At 61.9% G+C, this 21,607-nt stretch overlaps 4 protein-coding genes across 7 annotated transcripts; 2 read left to right on the top strand and 2 right to left on the bottom strand.

Moving 5' to 3' along the window:
• Positions 1-190: 190 nt before the first annotated feature.
• APBA3 (amyloid beta precursor protein binding family A member 3) lies at positions 191-7,174 on the bottom strand. Of its 4 annotated transcripts, XM_059870253.1 has the most exons (11): positions 6,002-7,172; positions 5,512-5,551; positions 4,971-5,116; positions 4,744-4,830; positions 4,032-4,219; positions 3,891-3,939; positions 3,536-3,715; positions 3,129-3,341; positions 2,057-2,176; positions 1,191-1,331; positions 191-1,115 (listed from the first exon to the last, which is right to left on the bottom strand). In XM_059870253.1, exons 1-11 carry the CDS (start codon positions 7,064-7,066, stop codon positions 1,044-1,046), a joined length of 2,301 nt encoding a protein of 766 aa, XP_059726236.1. In that variant the 5' UTR covers positions 7,067-7,172; the 3' UTR covers positions 191-1,043. The 4 variants fall into 4 exon arrangements, with proteins under 4 accessions (XP_059726236.1, XP_059726237.1, XP_059726238.1 ...); XM_059870254.1 differs by lacking the exon at positions 3,891-3,939 and having other exon boundaries at positions 4,061-4,219; positions 6,002-7,171; XM_059870255.1 differs by lacking the exons at positions 3,536-3,715; positions 3,891-3,939 and having other exon boundaries at positions 4,061-4,219.
• Positions 7,175-7,181: 7 nt separating this feature from the next.
• MRPL54 (mitochondrial ribosomal protein L54) lies at positions 7,182-8,334 on the top strand. The gene is made up of 3 exons (XM_059870257.1): positions 7,182-7,291; positions 7,659-7,815; positions 8,087-8,334. The coding sequence occupies exons 1-3, from the start codon at positions 7,216-7,218 to the stop codon at positions 8,217-8,219; spliced, it is 366 nt and encodes a 121-aa protein (XP_059726240.1). The 5' UTR covers positions 7,182-7,215; the 3' UTR covers positions 8,220-8,334.
• Positions 8,335-9,190: 856 nt separating this feature from the next.
• Positions 9,191-16,300, top strand: LOC132339763 (mucosa-associated lymphoid tissue lymphoma translocation protein 1-like). Its single transcript, XM_059870252.1, is given in 18 exon segments — positions 9,191-9,430; positions 10,123-10,264; positions 10,429-10,595; positions 11,091-11,221; positions 11,331-11,475; positions 11,799-11,977; positions 12,085-12,181; positions 12,329-12,376; positions 12,471-12,506; positions 12,886-13,143; positions 13,146-13,203; positions 13,205-13,414; positions 13,705-13,779; positions 14,209-14,336; positions 14,405-14,551; positions 14,808-14,965; positions 15,056-15,190; positions 15,284-16,300. Coding segments are annotated over 17 exon segments (2,355 nt in total). The 5' UTR covers positions 9,191-9,430; positions 10,123-10,127; the 3' UTR covers positions 15,530-16,300.
• Positions 16,301-18,525: 2,225 nt separating this feature from the next.
• Positions 18,526-21,077, bottom strand: RAX2 (retina and anterior neural fold homeobox 2). Its single transcript, XM_059870077.1, has 2 exons — positions 20,835-21,077; positions 18,526-18,969 (listed from the first exon to the last, which is right to left on the bottom strand). The coding sequence occupies exons 1-2, from the start codon at positions 21,075-21,077 to the stop codon at positions 18,526-18,528; spliced, it is 687 nt and encodes a 228-aa protein (XP_059726060.1).
• Between the last annotated feature and the right edge of the window lie 530 nt (positions 21,078-21,607).

Raw genomic sequence — 21,607 nt, 5'->3', positions numbered from 1 at the left:
ATACAGAGGACACTGTGCAGCAGGGTCGTCCTGCTGGGACCCAGGCACCTCCCTAGCCAGTGGCCCTGTGTACAATGAGGCATCACAGGAGGACTTGGGGCCTGGCACCACAGCAGGCCTGGGATGTGCTCCCCAGAGCTGAGCCACCTCTGCTGCAGTCCCCCTGCAGCTCCTCAAATGCAGCCTCCCATATGTCCCAAAATTTTAATTTTTAGAGCAACCAAGCACACAGGCACAGCCAAGTCAGCACTGCTGCAGCCCTGGGGGCCAGAGAGCTGTTCACAAAAAGGCTCACAGTCTCAAACTCTCGGGATATGGGGCTGGACAATGCCATGTTCCCTTCTGCTGCTCCAAGGGCTGTGGCTCTGGGCTGGACTGTGCATGCAGAGTGATTCAAGGCAACACCAGGGACAAGCTGAGGCAGGTTCCCAGCTTGGTGCAATGTGTCTAATAGAGAGTTTGCAGCCCAACAGGCCTCTGGCCAAGCCACAGGAGTAGAGGAGGTGCCAAGAGTGCTTCTGCCTTTAAGGCTGAGTCTGGGAGTTGCTGGGTATCCCTCAGGGGTGCCAGTGTGCACCCCCCCACATGGCTGTGCGGCTACTCTGGGGCTGTGCTGGCTGAGCTCTGGAGTTGAGCTGTGCTTCCAGCTCCATCCCCACCTTGGGAAAGGCACTGTTGGTGAGTGTAAAAGTACAATAGTTAGTGACTGGGTGGGGGGAACTTTCACATAGGGCCCCCTCTCCTCCCACAAGCACAAGGCCAAGGTGAGGGACCCTGTGCAGCAGCAGGACAGGCACTGTGCAGGCACTGTGAGGGGGGAGAGGTAATTGGAGCGGGAGAGGTGCCCGAAGCGTGGCACCACAGGCCTTGATGCTGCTTAGGCTGGGTATCAGCCCCCAGTGTCCCACTGTGTCCTGAGTAAAACAAAAGAGGTGCAGACTTGGGCCCTGCTGAGGGCTCTGCTGCAGGGCTGGGGCAGAAGTCAGAGCCAGTCCTGCCCCTGCAGCCCTGGGCTTGCTCCTGCCTGCCCCAGGCATAGTGGCTCAGAGGAAGAGGGGCTGCTCCTGCCCTGTCAGCAGACGGTACGTGGAGGCTGGCATGGTCTTGATGTGCACCTAGGCAGAGAGGCACAGATTAGAGACCCCAGCCTGGAGGGTGCTAGTGCACAGCTCTGTGGGGGCCCAGCTCACCTCGCTGACTGCCTCGGTGAGGATCTGGATGATCTTCTCGTGTGGTGTGGCCACCACGCTCTGCCCGTTGATCTCGATGATGCGGTGCCCCACACGGATGCCACCCCGCTCTGCGATGCCCCCACGCATCAGGCTGCAGATCTGGGAGAGGGGAGTACTGTGAGAGCAGGGCTGTGCCCTCAGCCCAGCCCTGTCACCACTGCTCCAAACCCTCACAGCCCCATAGGCTCTCAGCCAGAGCTCTGCCTGGGATGCACACCTCCTCCAGCCCCTAGGCACACAGTGAGGGCAGGGATGTTCCTGTGCATTGCTGCCACCAGTGATGTGCTGGGCTGGGGCCAGGGCAGCCCCCAGGATTTTGTCCCCCAGCTGACTCAATGAACCCTCCTGCTCCCCTTAGGCTGGGGCTGCAGAGACTGAGCTGCTCCCTGGGGCAACAGGAGAGACCCATATCTCCAGTCCTGGAGGAGCACTGGATGGTGTGTGAGGTGGCCGTGCCACCCACCCACCCAGCTCCCACTGAGCCCAGGAATGCCCCTCTCTGCCTTCCTAACAGAGCCACAGGAGAGCCCAGGGCAGGGAATAGCTTGGGCACAGGGGACAGCAACAACTGTCACTGAGGTCATGCCCAGAAAGCCAGGAAGAAGCCACCACTCTGAAAGCAAAGAGCACCAGGAAGAGGGATACAACCACCAGTGCTGCAGAAAGGCTGCAAGGAGCTTTTTGCTGTGCACAGCAGAGCCCTGTGACCCCTCGGCCTGGGCAGGCACATGCAGTGGGGGAGCTGGACACTGGTCCCTGGACACAACTGGCTCTGCCTGTCCCTCAGTAGACCCTGGCCCAGCTCCCATCCCACAGGCACTCACCACACCATTCTCAACACAGAAGCCCAGCTGGTACTTGGAGTCAGGGCGTCGGATGACAGCTGTGGTGACAGGGGGACAGTGCACAATGTTCAGTGTCACCTCAGTCTGGTGCTTCAGCTCCTGGAAGGTGGGATGGGGCATGGTCAGATTTTGGAGAGCTATTCAGACTGGCTGAGGTGCAATGCAGTCCTCCTGGGGGATAATACAGACTCTCACATGGACTTCTGTTTTGCAACTTCCCTTCGTTTCCCCTTGCCCTGACCCCTCACTGCCTTGCTACCACTGGTTGCCCTCCCTCCCCAGGAGACCAATCCCCTTTGCCCTGCCCTTAGCTCTGCTCCCCATCCCTTCCCCTTCTTAAGCTGCCTGCACCACATGGTTGCTCTCTTTCTTGCTGGGTTCCTTTCAGCCACATGTGATATACTTCGCTGAAATAAAACCTTGTGAAAAGGAGCCTTTCTAGCCTCTCGCTGAGCCAGCTGTGGTGAGTGTTGAGTGTGGATTTGATTGCATTGCTAAATGTTAACCCAACCTACTTTTCTCAGGAGAGGTTTGTTGGGAACAGATAATAGGCAGCAGCACCCACCATCCAACACCCGAATTGCTCATTCAAGGGCTGAGGATTAGCAACTTGTTTTCAATGGGGAAACTGAGGCACACAAAAGGATACTGCAAATGCAAATCCAGGGACAAGAATTTACAAACCCAGCCCAAGACATCCCTGACCCTGAGGCTGTGCTGTACTTGCTTTCAGCTCCTTCCTGTCCTACTGAGAGGTAGATGATGCAACAGGTTCCCTTCAGGACAGGTGCCCACCTCCTCCTCCACTCTCCTTTTCAGGTGGGGCCACAGCAAGTACACTTCCCACCTTTGTCCCTTTGTCTCCTGCCTTCCTCCAAGCACTCTGAGCAGGAACTGTCACAGCCTGCAGGACAGGTATGACCTCTGCACACCTGTCTCCAAAGCTGGGGGCCCCAAGGTAATCCCAGTGTCACAGACACTCCCAGATCATTCAGGCCAGTCCCCATCTCCTCCATGGGATGAGGCAGGAGGTCGCCCTGCCCTGGCTCACCCGGATGATGCTCTGGCAGGTGCCCAGGGGCAGCCCCACCAGGCTAGTCCCGTTGACCGACATGAGGCGGTCCCCAATGCTCAGCTCGCCCGAGCGCTCTGTGGGGCCCCCGTGCATTAGGTTGGCGATGACCACGGTGGGCAGGATGGAGCCCCAGCCCGACTCCACAATGGCGATGCCCAAGATCTCCCCCTTCTGCTTCCGGATGCACACCTGGGGGAAGAACAGGCGGGTTACGGTCACAACCTCCACCAGAGCCATGGAGCACGTGTCCCAGCCCACAGCAGGCTGGGATGGGGTTGGGTTTTGGAGGGAGCACCTCAGCTACACAGGGAGCCACGGGGTGGATGACACAGAGGCGCCAGTGGGTTCCCCAAATTGTCCCCACCCCTCGGAGCAGCTCTTACATCCTTGCAGTTCTCCTGCCGGGAGAAGTGGGTCAGCTCTGTGTTGTACTGCTCCTGGTCCTCCAGGGCACGGCTGTACTGCCGCGGGCTCAGCTCGCTGGGGTTGATGCTGTTGGCCTCCAGGAAGCGCTGGTAGGCCACACCGAACGCCTGCCCAATGGCCTGGGCGACGACCTGGGCCTGGGAGAACCACAGGGACTGTTCCTGCCTGTGGCTCAGGTCTGGAGCCAACAGCTCCCAATGCCCTGCAGTGCCCAGCACAGGAACAGTCCTTGGGAGCTCCAGGGTGTCCTGGCTCCTTCCCTGCTGGAATGGCCCTCTGTGCGGAGCTAACCCTCCCCTCCACTTTACTCACTGGGGCTCTGCGTGGCACAGAGATGCTCAGGCTGTGTTTCTGCCTCTCCCTAGTGGGGAGGAAGGGATCTCTGCTGCAACCCCAGCCCGGAACACCCAGTCATCACACTGGGATGGGACTCAGGTCCCCAGGGTCACCCACCCACGCCAGGGACCCGTGTGCTGCCTCACATCAGGCGAGTGGAAGACGTGGCAGATCATCTTGTAGAGCCGCTTCTCCTCCGCCACCTCCGAGCGCTGCGGCAGCTTCCGACGCGCCATGAGCACCACGAGGGAGCCGATGTCAGCAATGTAGGAGATGGTCTGGAGGGAGTGGTCCATCATGGCCTCCTGGCAAGGAGAACAGGCAGAGAGTTCAGTCCCCTCGGGGCTGTCAGACCACGTGGGCACTGTAAGCCTGCAGGCACTGCAAGCAGGAAGGGTCTGGCTATGGTTGGATGTGGCACAGCTGCCCAGCACATGCTGGGCAGAAACCATGTCTGTGCCAAAAAGTACAAACAGATCCTTCATCAAGGACTCATTTGTGTCCCTGGGTGTTGCCAGGGGACAGGGCAGCTCTTCCCTCTTGCTATAATGCAGAAACTAATCCTGAGGCAAAGAGCTCTCCAGATTTCAAGCCTGGGTGCCCTAGAGCTCAGTCTGGGTTCCCAGCAGCTTGTGCAGCCACCCAGAGAGGCAAGGACATGATACAGGATGGCTATGAAGTGACATGTCCCCTCCCAGACATGTGTCCTCATCCATAGGCCATCACTGGGCAAGACCCTGCTGGCGTGGGAGCAAAGCTGAGATCCTGAGACCAAACAGGAATGTTGAAGCAGCCACAGAGCCATGTAGTTACTGCTGTTCCTGCTCACCTGAGTGTCAGCAGTGAGCACCTTGATCCTCTGTGTGGAGACAAACAGATCCACCTCCGTCATGGGCTGGGACTCCCCCTCAGGTGCCTGCAAAATGATGGAGAGGTCACAGGACCCTGCTGGGACCCAGCCCCACAGCCAGGTGCCCTCAGGCAGATCCTGGGCGCTGCCCCACACCCATAGGGGGCAAGGCTCGGGACAGCCATGCCCCCCCATCCCTCCTGCACCTTGATCCTGTCCACGGCCTCCTGGGCCTGTGCCATGCGGACGCTGGTCGGGGGGTTCCTCTCCGAGGCCAGCTGCGTAGAGCCCAGGTACTTGGCCCCAAAAATCACACCATCCAGCAAGTCCTCTGGGTCACAAGGGCCTGGAACTGAGGTGTTGGGAGGGACTGAGCAGAGGCTGCTCCCCCACCTCTGAAACTGGGGGTACCAACTCCTGCTGCCTTGTTAGCTGCATTCCTACACACAATGAAGCAGCTTGGTGCTTGGTACATGGGCACCTGGCATCACTGGGGGACCAGGGCTGCTTCCCCCTTCCCTTAGGAACACATGGCATCCTTTCCCCATGTATACCCCCCTCCCTGAACCCTGACACACCTCCATTTCTTCAGCAAAGCCTCAAACAAGCCACGTGGAGCCTGGTGCACCCACTCTGGGTGGGTGCAGAGCTGCTGTTCCCTCCCTAACCGGGACCCCGGACCACACCCAGAGCAGGTGGGGCAGGACTCCTGGATGCTCTTGCTGCTCGAGAACAGAAGCAACTCACCCTCTTTGAAGGCTGGGCAGGATGATGGGGATTCCCTGTCCTGCAAAGCAATGAGAGAGCAAGTGAGGCTGTGGCCGGGATCTAAGGGATTCAGCCTGCCTGGCCCTGGAGCAGTGGGACAGGAAGGGCAGAGTGTCCTTGGGGATGGGGGAAATGGCACAGGGTCCCAGGTTTGGACAGGGAGGAACAGGGTCCTGGGGCTGGAGGGGAAGATGGCACAGGATCCCAGGACCAGAGGAACTGTTTGGACCCACCAGCTTCCGCCCCAGGGCACACATGAATCAGCCAGCCACGCAAGCATGCATTCAGGGCTGAAGCTGGTACCGAGGGTCCTGTCCGGGCAAGCTCGCAGTGCAAGGCCCTGTAAAACCTGAGCAAAGTCGTCCCTGGCTCTCCTGTGCCCCCATCCCAGACCCCAGGAGGGGTCAGAGCCAAGGAGCATATCCCAGCTCCTGCTGCCCTATGGCTGCCCAAGGCGCAGTGCACTCACAGTCACAGCGCCCTGAGGTGGCTGCTCTGTCCCGGGCACCAGAGCGGAAGGCAGGGCTGCCCATGCCGGCTCCGGGGAACCTTCCCAAGCACCGTCACAGGCAGAATTGTCTTCGCAAAGCCCCTCTCCATAACACCAGCTGCCAGAAGGTTCTTCCTCTGAGCTCTCTGGCCTCCCCAGCCCTTCAGGCTTCTCCACAGCGGCTGGTTCCTCCTGAGCCTGCAGCATCTCCAGGTTGGTCCCAGTCAGGACATCGGAGTGGGCCAAGGGGGTCTCGGCACCAGCCTTGGGCAGTCCCCCCTCGTAGCACAGGAGGCTCAGCAAGTCCTCCCGGTCAGCTTCGGCGAAGAGCAGCCCGTGGCAGGGCCGGTCGCAGGCGGAGTGCTGCGGGCAGCAGGGACGCGTCGCCAGGCCCCGGCCCGTGGCTACGTGCAGCGGGCACGGCCCGCACCTGCCCGGGCACTGCCCGCGGCCCCGCCGGGCACCAGCGCCCGAGGGGGATGATGAGCCCTGCTCTGGGGCGGATGGGCAGTCACGGAAGTTGGGATCGAGGGTCTCAAGCTGAGCCAGCAGTCCTTGGATCTCCGAGGGTTCGTCCTCCACATCCTCGGTCCACTCGGCCCTCGGTGCGGGGCGGGAGCAGGGCTCGGGAGTCTCATCCAGCTCCATGCCCGCGGGGTCGGCGCTGCTGGGAGTCCGGGAGCGTCCCGTGCCCCGAGGGGCGCTCCCGGCGCCGGGCTCCCAGCGGGCAGAGCCCTGCGGCACCTCGGGCACCGCCTCCGCTTCCATCGCCCTTCCCGACCCCCGGCACAGCTCGGTCCGTCCGCCCGCGCCTCCCGCGAGCTCCGGGGCAGCGGCGGGCCCCGGCCCCTCTGGCCCGGAGCCGCTGCTGGGCTGCGGGGCGGTACGGGAGGGCTCCTCCGGCCGCTCGCCGCCCGCACAGCGCTCAGGGGCGTCCGGTCCGTCCTCCGTGTCCATGGCCCGCGGCTCCGCGCTCTCATCGCTGCCGCCGCCGGAGGCATGGAGCGCAGCCGCCTGGAAGTCCATGGTGGTGCCGGTCTCCATGGGGCCGGCGGCCTAGGAGGAGCCCGGGCCGGGCGGACTCGGTCACTACCGGCGCCTCCGGCCGAGCCGGGCCGGTCCCGCCGCCGTTTCCGTTCGCCCTGCGCAGGCGCGGCCGCGGCCCCGCCCCGGTCCCGCCGTGCCCCGCGTCCATGGCCGCCCGGGGGCTGCTGCGGGCGGCGGGAGTTGTGCTTCGCGCTCCGGCCCGCGGCTACGCCAAGAAACCCGGTGAGGCCCGCCTGGGCACCCGCCCCGATCCACGCTCCTCGGTCCCGGTCCCGGTCCCGGTCCCGTCCGTCCCCCCCCTCCGTCCCTCCGTGCACCGGTCCCGCGCTTCTCGCCCCTGGTACTGACCTTGCCCTGCCCGCGCTCCGGGCCCCGTGTCCCGGTCCCAGGGCCCTCCCCGGTAGTGCCGCCGGCCCAGCTCCATTTCTTGTGGCTCCCACTCTCATCCGGCCCCGGCCCCTGTTAGCGCCCCACCATGCCCTTGCCCTCGAGTCTCCATCCCTTCCCCTGCCTGCGTCCTTCAACCCCGGCACACCCCCTGCCCTCACCCTGCCTTCACTCTACCCTCGCCCTGCCCTTTTCCCCACAGCCGCCAAGTCCAAAGGCAAGGGTGTGCCGAAGGAGGCATTGAAGGGGCCGGAGGTGTGCACCGACCCCACCATGCTCGCCACCCACGCCATGGGGGTCAACTACTTCAAGGAGGGTCCGGAGGTGGCCCTGAAGCCCGAGTCCGAGTACCCCGACTGGTGCGTGCTGCCCCACTCCCCTCTGTGTCCCAGAGGTGCCATCCCAGGGGCACAGAGCTATGTAAGAGGGACAGGGAAGTGTTCTGCGAGGAGGCAGACTGCCCCTCTGCAACCTAGACACCTTCTACAGGGTCAGGAGACGGGAGTGGCTGCACTGTGGATGTGGGGTGAGGGATCTGCACATCCTGGTCACTCATCTCCATTGCTCTGTCCTGCGCTTGTCCTTTTGTCCTCCTTCCCGCAGCCTCACACCCTCTGCATTCACCCCCAGGCTCTTTAAGATCCACCTTGGGCCCCCCAAGAAGCTGGAGGAGCTGGACCCCGACTCGCTCGAGTATTGGAGGCGCCTGCGGAAGTACAACACATGGCAGCGCAACAGGTTGAAGAAGGGCAAGAAGCTATAGGTGCTGCTGAGCTTGGGGCTTCCCTGCATGCCAGCACAAGTGGCGCTGGGACCTGCCCTGGCTCTTAGTCTCTTCTCCTTGCTGTAAATAAGAAATAAATCTCTGGTGAGGCTGATACGTGTTACAAAGGCTGTGACAACCCCAGATCCTTTGCAAGCTCATGCCAAGGGCTGAGGTAACACAGGCCGCGAGGTCTCAGTGTGTTTTTTACTGCAGAAGCTCAGGTTTTGGGTCTTAGAGAGAGCCCACACTGCACATGGGTCCTGCTCCATCACCGCCTGTACCATGGCTGTGGGCTCCATGGGGATGTGGGGTGGGGAATGACCTACCCATGTTACTGCGTCCCCGGCTGGTGGATCTCAGGGTCTGAGCAGCCTGTGCTCCCTGGGGCTGGAAGGACGGGGGCCAGGCTTTGGCAGTGCTGTGGGACAGCAGGCAAGGTGAGGGAGGGGACATGGTGGCCTGTTGCAGTGCCATGCCGACACCATGCTTTCCTTTTCTCCTCCAGCAGTCAGAGCAGTGGTGCTGGGATGCCAGGGCTTGGCTGGGCTGCACGGTGGGGGCAGGGTCTTCCCCACAGCAACGGAGGCCTCACTGCTCTATCTCTGCTTCTCCTTGGGCAGCTTCAGCCTGGCAAAGCCCAGCAGCTTCCCCTGGCCTCCGTTCTGCCTGTGTGTTGGGCACGCCTGGCTGAGAGGTGCCACAGTCACCTCAGCTCACCTCCACCTTGGACTCACTGCCCTGCAGCTCCTTCTGGGCTCGAGTTGGGCTCTGGAGAAAAGAGGTGCCTGTGGGTTCCTGCAGTGAGGAAGGGACAGTACAGCCTCTGCCTTGCCTGGTGGTGGCCCTGGTGCTGTGTGCCCTGTGACAGGGCTGGGCTGTGCCCAGCTCCCCCGGGGCTGTCGGCGGGGGGTGGCAGCTCTGCGCCCATGTGCTGCACAACAGGAAGGAAGAGGGAGGGAAGCAGAAGTGCTGTGCTGCAGCGCGGGGGTGATTTTGGGCTGAACCCTCATTTCCTCTGTGCGTTGCTCAGTGCACAGCCTGGGAGCTGATGAGGCTTGGCTACACCCTGCGGTGAGTGCCCATCCCTGCTGGGCCTGCAGCTCACCCTCCCCTCATCACCCCCAGTGTGTTCAGATCCCAAATCCAGCAGCAGGTGAGCAGACGGAGCACCTGGGTCCCTGTCCTCTGTCTTGGAGCCCCCTGCTTGGGTGAGTATCACCCAGCTGCTCTGGGCAGCATAGTTCTGGGGACAAGAGTCCTTCTGGGGTGGGTTCTTGGGAAGGGACCTGAGGGGAGGAGGAGGGAACTGCCCCGTCCAGATGGTTTGTGTTACACAAACCTTTCCCAGGATTCAGGGCAAGCTGAGCTGGGTCCCAGTCCCAAAACCCCTGTGGACCCTATGCTGACCCTCCTGTAGGCCCCGCATGTGGCTCCAGAACCACCATGTAGAGGCCTGGTGACAGCAAGGGGGCTGCTGCTGCCCCACTGTGGCCTCTGCCAGAAGGAGAGGGGTACTGGGGCCCCATTCTCTGTGGCACCTGAAAGGACAGGGAAGGTGATGGGGGCTATTCCCTCCTTCTAGTTTTGTGGACCCCATTCCACAAAGGTCCCTTTCCTGGGGCCAGGCTAAAGTACTTTGGCTCCTTGCCCAAGGCTGGGAGGTGAGTGGAGTCCCCTGCGCCACCCAGCTCGCAGAGTGGCAATGTGTGTCACTCCTGGCTGGCTGCCGGTGGTCAGATCCAGCAGCGCCGCCCAGCCAGGTCCCGGCACCTCCTCAGGCTCCTGACACCAGGGATCTTACTGCTCTCCTCTGAGTCACTCTGTGCCCAGAGCGGTCCGGTGGGGCACGGGGCCTGGCACCCCATCACACACTGACAGCTCGTCCCCTCGGTGTCCCCAGGAGCGATGGGGGACTGGAGCATGCCCATCGGCTCGCTGGGCGAGGAAGTGGTGGCCCGGCTGTGCGAGCTGCTGGACAACGCCGGCCGGGGCTGGCGCAAGCTGGCCGAGCTGGTCGGGGCCGAGAAACGCTTCAGGTGCAGGTAGGCTGGGGGAGCCCTGCCGGGGGCTGTCCCCGACCGGGTTGCCATGGGCACAGCTCTGCCGGGGGCAGAGAGAGGACGCACGGGTCAGTTCCCACCCGGGCTGGGCTCCCATCCGCCCCGAGGGAGGGGGCTGGGGCTCTGACGGCTGCGGGTGCTTGCAGTGTGGAGGAGCTGGAGATGTGCTCGCTGAAGGTGCTGGAGCCCCGCGGCAGCCCCACACAGTGCCTGCTGCAGCTCCTGGCCGAGCGCGACTGCACCCTCCGGTACCTGCTGGGCTGCCTGGAGCGCATGGGGCACGAACAGGCCTGCCGGGTGCTCAGCTCCGCCGGTACTGACGGGCAGCGGGACCGGGGCGTGCAGGGGAACCCCGGGGGCAGGGGCTCAGCAAGAGGAAATGGGCATGGGGGTGAAGAACAGCTGTTCTTGTTGGGGGTCTTGCTCTGGTAGCGAGGTGTTGGGCAGGCAGGATGGGGTGGGATAGATGCAACAGGATGAGATAGGATGGGGTGTGGTCTGATTGGATGGGACAGGACAGATTGGGGTGGGATGGGATGAGATGGGGTAGGATAGGATAGAGCAGAGTGGGATGGGACAGACTGAAACAAAATGAGATGTGTGGATGGGATAGCACTGAATATGCCAGTGGGACAAGGTGGGATGAGATGGTTGGAACAGGACAGAGGCGTGGGATGTGATGGGATGGGCTGGGAGAGGAGAATCTGTGGTGGGTGGGGGTGAGGCAAGATAGGATGGGACTGGATGGTGTGGGGTGGTGCAGGACAGGAGGGACAGCCAGCCCAGGCTGGTCTCTCCTCTCCCGCAGTTCAGGACATGATTCGCATCACGGTGCAGCCAGAGTCGCAGGTGGTGGTGGAGGGGACACAGGTGTCCCTGACCTGCTGTGCGACTGGCCCGCCAGGGCTCGTGTACCAGTGGTTCTGTGGGAGGCAGGAGGTGAGGTCCCACTGTGCCACATTGAGAAGGGCCCCTGCACCCTGGCTGTGGTGAGGGACCCGCATGGGTGAGGGAGCACATTTCTCCTTGGCCTCCTCCTGTCTTGTAGGTGCCTGGAGCCACATCCCCAGAGCTGGTGATCGACACAGCCACTCCTGCAGGCCAGTGGTACATCTGCAGAGTGAACTGTGGGGCCACCTTCACCTTCTCTAGGTGGGCTCATGTGCAGGTGGAGAAGAGCAGCCCCAGCTCAGGTGGGTCTTGAGATCTCTGTCCCTGGGCTGGCAGCTAAGGGGCACCACTTGCCAGATTGGGATATCTCCTGCAAGGCACCTCTTGCCCCATCAGGACAGGGATGGGTCCTGAGTGGTATCATTTGTCATGTAAGGCCCTGGCTCAGCTGTGAAGGTCTCTGGGCTTGCTGGGGTGATAGTGCCCACAGAGGAGTCACATGCTCTCCTCATGCCTGCTGGCTCATGGGTGCCAGAGGCTGTGGCTGCAGAACCTGGGGCCTGGAGCAGTGCTGCAGAGTGCTTCCATGGCTGGCTGCCTAATTCGCCACCCTTCCCTTCCCCAGCCAGTGGCTACTGCCCGAGCATGGCAGGGCTGCAGATCCTGCGGCAGCCGCAGCCGTGCCACCTGGCTGAGGGGGACACGCTGGTGCTGGAGTGCAGAGCCATTGGCAACCCCCCACCCCAGTACCAGTGGTTCAGGAACCGGCGCCCCGTGGAAGGGGCACAGGCACCCCAGTTCCAGGTATGGAGGGACCTCTGGCATGGCACGGCATGGTATAGCACAGCACAGTGTGCCACAGTGCGGTGTGATCTGGCACACTGCCCAAGCCTGCTCTGCTCTGCTGGCAGGTGAAGCTGGTGACAACAGCCGAGCGGGGGAGCTACTCCTGCCACGTGTTCAACCTCTTCCACGAGGTGTGGAGCCAGGAGGTGGATGTGGAGATTGGTGAGGGCCCCAGACAAACCTCTGTGACCCCCCCACCTGCTCTGTTCCCAGGAAAGCCCTCATGGCTGCACAGTTTTGGGGGGACTGCAGCCCATGCTGGGATGATGATGTCATACAAATGGGTCCCTGACATCCCCTCTGCCACAGGCCCACGGCTCTTCACCTCTGGAGGCTCCTGGCAGGAGGGGGATGGAGGTAGGTGGGAGCAGAGTGGACAGGTCTGTGCTGCTCTGCCCGCCATGCTCCCCTAGCACTGAAGGATCATGGCACAGCACTTCTCTCTTCCCAGGCTCCCAAGAGCATGGCAGCCTTGGACAGCTGTATGGTAAGAGCCTGCCCAGGAGGGGCTGGTGGCCCTGGGGGGCTGTGACTGTTGCCAGTGTCACTACTGTCACCGCATAAGGCTTTACTTGGCCAGTAATACTTTGGGTGCAGCATACTGGAAGAGTGAAACAGCAGCCCAGCCCCAATCTGAATTAGGAGAGCAGATCAGCACCTTAACCCTCAACCCAAATCCCCAGCCCTAGCTCTCAGTCATAACCTGAGGGTTCAGGGATCAGTGAGGCAGGGATGCCATAGGGTACTTTGGTACCCAGGCACCATGATGCTGGCCAGAGCTGGGTGTCACCTCGGTGGGCTGTGGGCAGCATAGAGAGCAGGTGTGTCCCCCTCTGTAGCAACACCTCCCTCTCCCATCCTTGCAGCCACGGACAAAGTGGCGCTGCTGATTGGCAACATGCACTACCTGTACCACAAGCAGCTGCAGGCGCCCATCGTGGATGTTCACGCCCTCGGTGCCCTCCTGTGCCAGCTCGACTTCAAGGTGGTGTCCCTGCTGGACCTGCGCAAGGCTGAGATGCAAATGGCTGTCGATGAGTTCCTCCTCCTCCTTGACAAGGGTGTCTATGGTGCGACAGCACCCTCCAGGGTAGCTCCAGCGCAGGGGGAGCTGGGTGGTTTTATGCGGTGGAGTCTTTGGGTGCAGCCAGGCAAGAAGCAGGTGCTGGCAGGTCAGGGGATGTCACCATGTCACCTGCCCTCTGTTCCCCCAGCAGGTTTGCTCTACTATGCCGGGCATGGCTATGAAAATTTTGGCAACAGCTTCATGGTACCCATCGACGCGCCCAGCACCTACACGTCAGAGCACTGCCTGTGCGTGCAGCAGGTGCTGCAGGAGATGCAGCAGCGCCACACTGGCCTCAACATCTTCCTGCTTGACATGTGCCGCAAGAGGTGACCCAGCCCTGCCACCCACCTGGGGACCAGCTGCTGCGTGGGGAGAGCCAGCACAGGGACCTGTTGGTGGTGGCTCCTGGGGGCGGGTAGTGGGGCACCTCCAGGGTGCCATCTAAACCCATTGTCTTTGTCTAAATGCCCCAAGACTTCACTGCCCCTGTTGAGCTAGCAAACCCTGTAGTGGGTGGGCAGAGGGACGCAGAGCAGCCCTCAAAGTCTGGTCTGCTTTGGGGTGGGTTTTGAGGGGGGACAGGTTCTCACTCTGTCCAGCTTCTCTTCTCTTGCAGGAACCTCAATGATGACATCATCCCGCAGGTTGGGGCGCTGGAGGTCACGGCCAACATCGTCTTTGGCTATGCCACGTGGGTCCCCTCCCACCATCCCCTGGCACAGGCAGTGGGGCTGAGTCTCCCTGCCTAGCTCAGGGGCTCAGACCCCCACGGCTGCATCCGTCCACCCTTGATGCTGGAAGGGTTGGGCAAGCAGCAGCCCTCAGTCCCTCACAGGGCAGGGAGGTGCCCATGGCACTGCTTGGCTTTGGGCAGCACTTGCTGCCATGAAGCTCCAAGACTCCTCCAGAGCACAGGGGTTTGGGCAGGTGATGCTTTAAGCATCTGGGATCTGGCCGTGCTCTCACCTGTCCCCAGCACAGTGGCCAGATGATGTGATAGGAACAGGAAGAGTGCTGGACACCCAGCTCTGCCTTCCTTAGGGCTGTCATCCTGTTGGGGGCCAGTTCCCAGGGAGTGCCAGACCCCATGACAGATCCAATCACTGCCCTGTCCCTGCAGGTGTGCAGATGCCGAAGCCTATGAGCTGAGCCAGGATGAGCTCTCCAATGGCATCTTTGTCACCTTCCTCAAGCGCTGGCTGCTGGAGGATGAGAAGATCACGGTGCTGCTGGACAAGGTGGCCGAGGGTGAGTGAGGAGCAGTGGGGAACAATGACCCCCCTGGTAGCCCCTGCCAACACCCTGTGCCCCTGCAGACATGGGCACTCTGGAGATCACACGGGGCCGGCAGGCACTGGAGCTCCGTAGCAACCTCTCAGAGAGACGAGCTCTGACAGACCCCATCCGCCCCCCAGGCCAGGATGAGTCCTCTGCCAGGAACCTGCAGTGGGCCAAGGCTCACGGTGAGTCATGGCCACCCTGTCCCAAGCTGGCATCTAGAGGGGGGACAGCCCCAGGAGCAGAGAGAGGCTGTGAACATCTGCTGGGTTCCTCCTACCTGGAGGAGAAACTGCCGGCACAGAGCCACCAGCCGGGAGACAGCAACAACTTGTTGGCAGCCCTGCTCTGGGGTGATCCAGCAGCCACCTCACCTGTGGGTACAGCTCCAGCCCTGAGCCCCTGCAGGTCCCAGCCCTGTGCTCCCTGTCCCCTCCCCAGTCCTGCCGGAGAGCCAGCACCTCTGCTTTGACTGTGGTGTCACTGTCCAGCTGGGCTTCGCTGCCGAGTTCTCCAACATTATGATCATCTACACGCGTGTGGTGGCTGCCCCTAAGGACATCACCAAGTGTGAGGCCCGGCTCACTGATATTCCTGAGGTGGGAGCAGCTGCTGAAGCCCCCACCAGGGCAACGCTGGGGAACGGGGGGGAAGCTGTGGTGGTCTTCACGTGGATGCCGTCATAGCAGGAGCTGGATGTGGACCTCAAGTGTACCAACAAGGAGAGCCCAGAGGAGCTGGGCAGCCCGCTGGCACCCGTCTGGAGCCTCGGCTGCCCCTCCTGCTGCCTCTACAGCCGGATCTGTGGCTTGCAGAAGCTGCAGGTAAGAGCCATGGCGAGTGGGGGCCGGTGTTGGGGGCACAACGTAACCATGGCTGTGCTAGGGCAGGAGCCCATGGAGCTGGTGTCCCTGCAGCAGGAGCTGGCCTTCACCGTGTGCCTGCAGTACCGCTACCAGGGCATGGATGACTTTGTGGAGGAGTCGCAGCGGGTCAACGTGGGGCGGCCGCTCATTGCCAAGCTCAACCTGCAGTGGGCGGCCCCCCCCTCACCAGCCCACAGCCCCCTCTGCCCCTCTGCCCCCGGGAGCTGGGGGGTAGGGGAGAGCTCATGGGTCAACACTCCTGAGGAGAACCTGAGCCCTGAGGGCCCCACCCTGTAGAGGGACAGTGAGGCCCCAACCCTATCACCGCAGTCCACTGGCACCATGCCTGTCCTGCTGGGGGGCCAGGGCATGGACGGGGTGCAGATGACATGCACAGAGGCTGGCCTCCATCCTGGCCTCTGCCAAGGGGTGCAGGTCTCACAGCACAGCACAACAGGGACTGTAGGCTCCACCCACATGTCTCTGGCATGGCAGTGCCACCTCCCCATTCCTGGGAATGGCAATGCCACCTCTTCATCCCTGGGCAGTGCCACCCCTTCATCCCTGGGCAGTGCCAGCCCCATGTCCCTGGGCAGTGCCAGCCCCACATGCCAGGGCACCACCAGGCAGTGCAGGGGCAGAGTGCCAGAGACCACGGCTCAGCGGGCTCGAGGCGTCGTGCCAGGGCAGGGCTAGGTTCATTCAGGCCTGGGAGAAATAGAGAGAAATAAGCAGCTTAGGGGGCAAATCCCGCGGGAGGAGATTACAGGGGTGAGAGCAGGAGGGCTCCTGCTCGGCCACGAGGGGGTGGGAGCACCCCCTGGTACCCCCAGTGCTCCCAGCAGCACCCACTCCTCACAGTACAGTCCCAGGAACCGGCCCCATCTGGGCAGTGAGCAATTTCAGGACAGGACTGGAATCTAAGGGGGGGGGGGGGGGGGGGAAATTCCTTTTTGCTTGAATTTTTCCCACACAAACTCCCACATACTGGGGCAGGCTCCAGTGGGTATCCACCGGGGAAAGCACCAATAAAGTGATCCGGGCAGGCGGCTCGGTGCTTCTGCGCCCTCCCTGCGTTTAAATGACATTTTTGGGGTCGGAAACCTCGCCCGTTCCTGCAGGCGGTGCAGCGCAGCACCGGGCGCACCCGCGGGAGGGAAGGAGGGTACCAAGTGCGGGTACCCCGACATTCCCTGTGCCACCCCAGGTAAAACAGCTCATTTCCATCATTCGCACAACCCCGAGCCCCAAGGAGCCGGGGCGGCGCATCCATCCTGCTGCCGGGGCCCCTCCGCGCTCTCGGGCGGCAGTTGCGGGGCCGGCCCGGGGGAGCACCTTCGCCCCAATTAGGCTCCGATCAAACGAGCCGGGGGTGCGGCGCTGCCGCTCCCAGCGCCAGCCGGCCTTTGTTGGCGCTCGGGAGGCCGAGGGGTGCCCCGGGCTGGCGCCAGCCTCGGCAATTATGTCATGTGAAAAGCGCAGCCCCCATTGAGCGCGTCCCGTCCCCCGGATCAAACCCCATTACTTCCGCAGCCGTTGCTTCATTATCTGCCGGCCGGAGCTCGCCTCGGCCGGGGCGCTTCGCCCCATTAGCTGGGCCGGGGAACCGGGGAGCATCGATTATGCGTTTAATGGGTTGTTAAAGGTTTAATTGTCGCTAACGAAACAGACGAGCAGCAGCAGCCGGGGGACGGGGCACAAGAAGGGTCTCGCTGGGGTCAGTGCCTCGCCTGGCCCGCTGGCATCCCGGCCAGACCCGCCCGACCCCGGGGCTCTGGAGACGTCAGAGTCCGGCCCCGGGGAGTTTGGGTCGGGGTGAGAGCCCGGGCTGGGCGCACTGCAGGCGGGGGCTCTGGCACTGAGCGTGGTCTGGGCCAGGGGCACGCGGTGGGGATGAGGCTGCCCCAGCACAGCCCTGGCTGGGGACTCTTGGCAGATCCAGAGTGGGAAGATTTTCTGGGGAAAACCTTTGGTGGGGGGTGGCTTGTCCCTCATTCGGCTCCTCCAGGGACTGGGACACCCCAGGAACCTAGGACACTTCAGGGCATCCCAGGGACCCGGGGTACTCACTCACCCAGGAATAAGCCCCCCTGTCTTGCTGTCCCAGCTGTGCTTAACACCTCAAAGCCACTGTGGGCTCAGCCATGTGCTGGGGCCATGCTGGCCTTTGCCATCAGTGAGGGTGCTGGTGCCCCGAGCTCCAGCGGGTGGGCAGATGGGACAGAGCAGCAAAGCTGCTCTGGGGACCCCTGAGGACATGGCACCTTGTCACCACCCCCCAGCTCCCACCTGGCAAGGAACACTGGCAAGGGGTAAGCCAGGTGTGGTGTGCCTCAAGAACCCTGTTGGGGTGAGTCCAGGGCTCACAGCCGGCCGCCTCCTCTCACCAGGGTTCTCCAGGGTCCCTCTGCTGCCCATCCTCCCCTCAGCATAATTCCGGCAGCCCTCAGCCACTGGTGCCTCTGGGAGTGTTGGGGCGGGGGGCACTGGGCACAGCCCCCAAGGGACCATCGAGCAGGGGACCTGTGACAAGCTGTTGAGGCCACGGAGCAGCACAAGCCAGTCCCAGGTCATCTGTGCCTGGACCTGGCCCAGCCCTGCACGCAGCATCCCAAGGGAGCAGGGCAGGAGGGTGCACAGGGATGGTGCTCCTGTGCCCGCACGGAAAGCTCCTTTCTGGCAGAGGCTTGGCAGCCATGCCGTGCTAATGAGGGCACAGCCCGACCGCGGCCCCACAGCCCCGACTCCAGCATGCAGCAGCCATCCAGCTTATCTCTTTACTCACAATACACCCGTGCTCTTGGCGCACCTCCTGGCATGACCAGCAGCGTGCCCCAACGCAGCTAAAACATCCCATCAAGTACTCCCTACAAAACTACAGCTTTCTGTTCAGTTTTGTTTAAATCTGAATCATTAAAAAAAAAAAAATTAATAATAACGGAAAGGGGAGGGGCTGTGGAGAAAGGAGGTGTCCAGCTGGGGTGTGGTGGGTGGCCTGCTGGCACAGTGGGATGCCTGAGCCTCAGCCAGGTCCTCAGGTGATCTTGGTGCCTCGGAGAGGCAAAGGAGCTCTCCTGGAGCTCTTCCCCCCAGCTGTGAGGCCCTGCCAGCACCCCGACTTGCTCCCCTGACACCACCGGTGCTGGGTCAGTGTGGGGAAGAGGCAGCCTGGCATCCCTGCCCGGTGCCAGCTTTGGTCCTGCTGAGCACCTGCTGTCCTCCCTCGCCCGCCGCAGGGCCGAGCCAGCGCCGGGGCAGGAGCAGCAGCTGGGGAGCTCGGAGGGGAGCGTTCATCAAATGGGCTGCCAGGTCTTGTCAATGGTCTGAATGTGCTCCTTGGCTTTCATGCGGAGCGAGGCGATGCTGGAGCTCCTCTGGTCCACCTCCTCCAGCGGGTACTTGTCCACAAAGGGGGTGCCACACTGGTAGGGCGCGGGGGCCATGGGCTGCATGCCCTGCGCCATCGGCGGGGGGGTGTTGAGGAAGGAGTGCCCAGCATAGGGGGGCTGCAGGGCCTGGGGGGCTCCCATGAAGCCGGGGATGCTGTGGACTGTGGTGGCACTGGAGATGGGGGATGTCAGCCATGGGTCCAGTGGGAGGGAGTTGCTCATGGGCCCCACGTTGGGGGTCATGGGGGGCCGGTTGAAGGAGAGCACAGGGGTGTCATGGAGCTTCATGGAACTGGCCTCCATCTTCTCCTGCCTCCTCCACTTGGCTCGTCGGTTCTGGAACCAAACCTGCGAGGTGAGAGCCAAGGTGAGTTCACTGTGCCCAGTTGGGCCCTTGCAGTGTGTCCCACATGCTGTGTCCCCTGCAAGGTGTCCCATACAGGGTGCCCCATGCCTCTGCCCCAGGCAGGGTGCCCCATTGTGCAGAATCCCATGTGGGGTGTCCCATGGGGAATGCTCGAGGTGGGGGTGTCCCATTTGAGGTACCCCATCCACAAGGGCTGTCCTACAGAGCTCCAGCAACTGCAGCACCTCTGCCAGACCTCTCCCACAACCCCAAGAGACCAAGGACATCTCCAAGTGTGGAAGGGAGAGGTAAGAACACATTCCCTTTTGCTTGGTGGGAACGTGCACCATGGCCCTGCAGACTCCCAGCAGTTCATGTTATCTGACCTTCCCGGCCCCTTGGTCACAGCTTTCATAAGTTAAACAGCCACAGTTGTGCCAAAACTCAGCAGGAACGACAGGGACTGGCGACCCAAATCCAGTGGGGATGTCTGGCCCCGTGGGACCTGATCATTAAAGTGCTGGTCCCCATGTCCCCAGTGCAGCACAGGGCACAGGGGTCTGCTGCAGGAGGCAAAGGGGAGGAAAGATGAATGGCTGGGTGGGAAAGGGGAGGGTCCCATGGGCTGCTCACGGCTGCTGTGGACACTGGGCTGCACTGGTGCAAACTGCATGTCCAGAGAAGAGAACAGAGCTGGGGAAAGGGCTGGAGCACAAGTCAGATGAGGAGCTGCTGAGGAAGCTGGGAGAGCTCAGCCTGGAGAAAAGGAGGCTTTGAGGGGGGACCTTCTGGCTCTGCACAACTCCCTGATAGGAGGGGGCAGACAGGGGGGTCGGCTCTGCTCCCAGGGAGCAAGGGAGAGCACAAGAGAAAACAGCCTCAAGCTGTGCTAAGGGAGGGTTAGGTTGGAGATTAGTGGAAACTTCTTCCCTAGGGCAGTGGTGGAGTCCTCATTCCTGGAAGGACTTCTAAGGCATGTGGATGTGGCACTTGGGGACATGGATTAGTGGTGGCCTTGGCAGTGCTGGGGGAGCAGTTGGACTCTATAGACTCAGGGCATTTTTCCAGCCTGAACGATTCTGTGATTCTATGAAACCGGTTGTTGCTCAGAGAGCTCAGCAGAAGTGTCGTTATGGTCTAGACCCCCACAAAAAAGGCTGCATTTTCTTGACTGGAGCTGAGGCCTGAGGAATTCAGTTCATTTTTTTGGGGGCTACTGCTATCATTCACAGTGGGTTTCATTCAGCTCCCTGACCCTTTCTCCCTCCCTGATCTCACCCCATCAGTCCAGGCATGGTGGGGAGAAGACTGGTGGGACCCCAGGCTCTTCCCAGGCTCTGCTGCCCCCAATGAGCCACCCCATGCTGCAGCCTAAGGAACAAAACTTCCCCAGCCCTACTGCCTTGCTCCAACAAGCTCAAAACCCTCAAATCCATGAGGATCTTGTGCTTTCCCAGCCCAAAAACCTGGAAGGAGCCACAATCATCCAAGGTAGGTTTTTTGGCCACTTTTCCATGTGAGCAGAAGGAGGGATGGGAGCAGCCACCACCAGAAGTGGGAAAAATTTCTGAAAACCATCTTTGTGCCCTAACAGAGCCTCTGGCCTATATGCCCAACTGAGACCTTATAAGTCAAACTGGGACCCCATGGAGGAACAAGGCTCAGCCATTAAACCCTTTCCCTGGCTTTGTCAGAAGCAGCTGGCTCTGCAGAGATGCCGCTCCCATCTTGAGCTGTGGGGAAACTGAGGCACAGAGGGAGGCATTGGCACTAGAGCTGATAGCTGAGAGGAGCTCTCCAGCACCTTGGGGTCCCTGTGCCACTGCTCAGGGACAGATCCAGGGTGTGGGGGTGTTGCCCTCCCTACCTGCACGCGGACCTCCGGCAGGTTGACCTTCATGGCCAGCTCCTCACGGCTGTACACGTCGGGGTAGTGAGACTTCTCGAAGGCACGCTCCAGCTCGTGCAGCTGGTACGTGGTGAAGGTGGTGCGGTTCCGCCGGTGCTTCTTCTTGGGCTGCTCCTCCTCGGCGGCGGCCGGCGGGGTGCTCTCGCCGTCCCCTGGCTTCCGTAGCTCACCCAGGTCCCCCTCGCACTTATTCAGGAACATGGTGGCACCTGCAGGGCCACCGCAGAGTCAGAGGGGCCTGTGGACTTTGGGTCCCACACATGCCCCCAGCCCAGGGATGGACGGACAAAAAAACAGAGGGATGGGAAGGTAGGATGGCCCTAGGAACAGGTTATGCAAAGGCATAATCCTCTCTGCCACAGCAGAGGATCCCAGGGCTGTGATGTCCTGGGGGCTGATCCACAGTCCTGGGGACTGACCCAGGGTCCTGGGGACTGAACCAGAATCCAGGGGATGCCTCACACTTGGCTCTGCTCTCAGATGCTGCCGGGCCAATGAACCCACTGGTGCTAAAAGTCAGATTTCCTCTAAAATGGAGGATTTATGGAAGTGCCATCACTGAGGGCCAACCTGATCTCTCTCTGCCCTGGCCTGGAGGGGACCAAGCCTGGGTTAATTCCCTCCTTCCTCCTCAGCTCCTCTTGTCCAGCCTCTTCCATGGAGAAGGCTGGCTCTGGAATGCTGGAGGACCCAGTGTCAGCCCCCAGGCTGGGCGGGAGTGACCTGGCGCT

Source organism: Haemorhous mexicanus, chromosome 29 (assembly GCF_027477595.1).
Source record: "Haemorhous mexicanus isolate bHaeMex1 chromosome 29, bHaeMex1.pri, whole genome shotgun sequence".
NCBI lineage: Eukaryota > Metazoa > Chordata > Aves > Passeriformes > Fringillidae > Haemorhous > Haemorhous mexicanus.
This window is presented reverse-complemented; position numbering and strand designations above follow the sequence as displayed.

Bases quoted from the DNA above. Each gene is read 5' to 3' on its own strand.
- APBA3 (XM_059870253.1), bottom strand. From the start codon at position 7,066: ATGGAGACCGGCACCACCATGGACTTCCAGGCGGCTGCGCTCCATGCC. The intron at 5,117-5,511 runs GTGAGTTGCTTC...CCAACACCTCAG, and splicing joins CTGCCCAGCCTTCAAAGAGG to TTCCAGGCCCTTGTGACCCA. The intron at 3,342-3,535 runs GTAAGAGCTGCT...TTCTTCCCCCAG, and splicing joins GGCAGGAGAACTGCAAGGAT to GTGTGCATCCGGAAGCAGAA.
- MRPL54 (XM_059870257.1), top strand. From the start codon at position 7,216: ATGGCCGCCCGGGGGCTGCTGCGGGCGGCGGGAGTTGTGCTTCGCGCT. The intron at 7,292-7,658 runs GTGAGGCCCGCC...TTTTCCCCACAG, and splicing joins CGGCTACGCCAAGAAACCCG to CCGCCAAGTCCAAAGGCAAG. The intron at 7,816-8,086 runs GTGCGTGCTGCC...ATTCACCCCCAG, and splicing joins GAGTCCGAGTACCCCGACTG to GCTCTTTAAGATCCACCTTG.
- RAX2 (XM_059870077.1), bottom strand. From the start codon at position 21,077: ATGTTCCTGAATAAGTGCGAGGGGGACCTGGGTGAGCTACGGAAGCCA. The intron at 18,970-20,834 runs GTAGGGAGGGCA...CTCACCTCGCAG, and splicing joins TGCCGGAGGTCCGCGTGCAG to GTTTGGTTCCAGAACCGACG.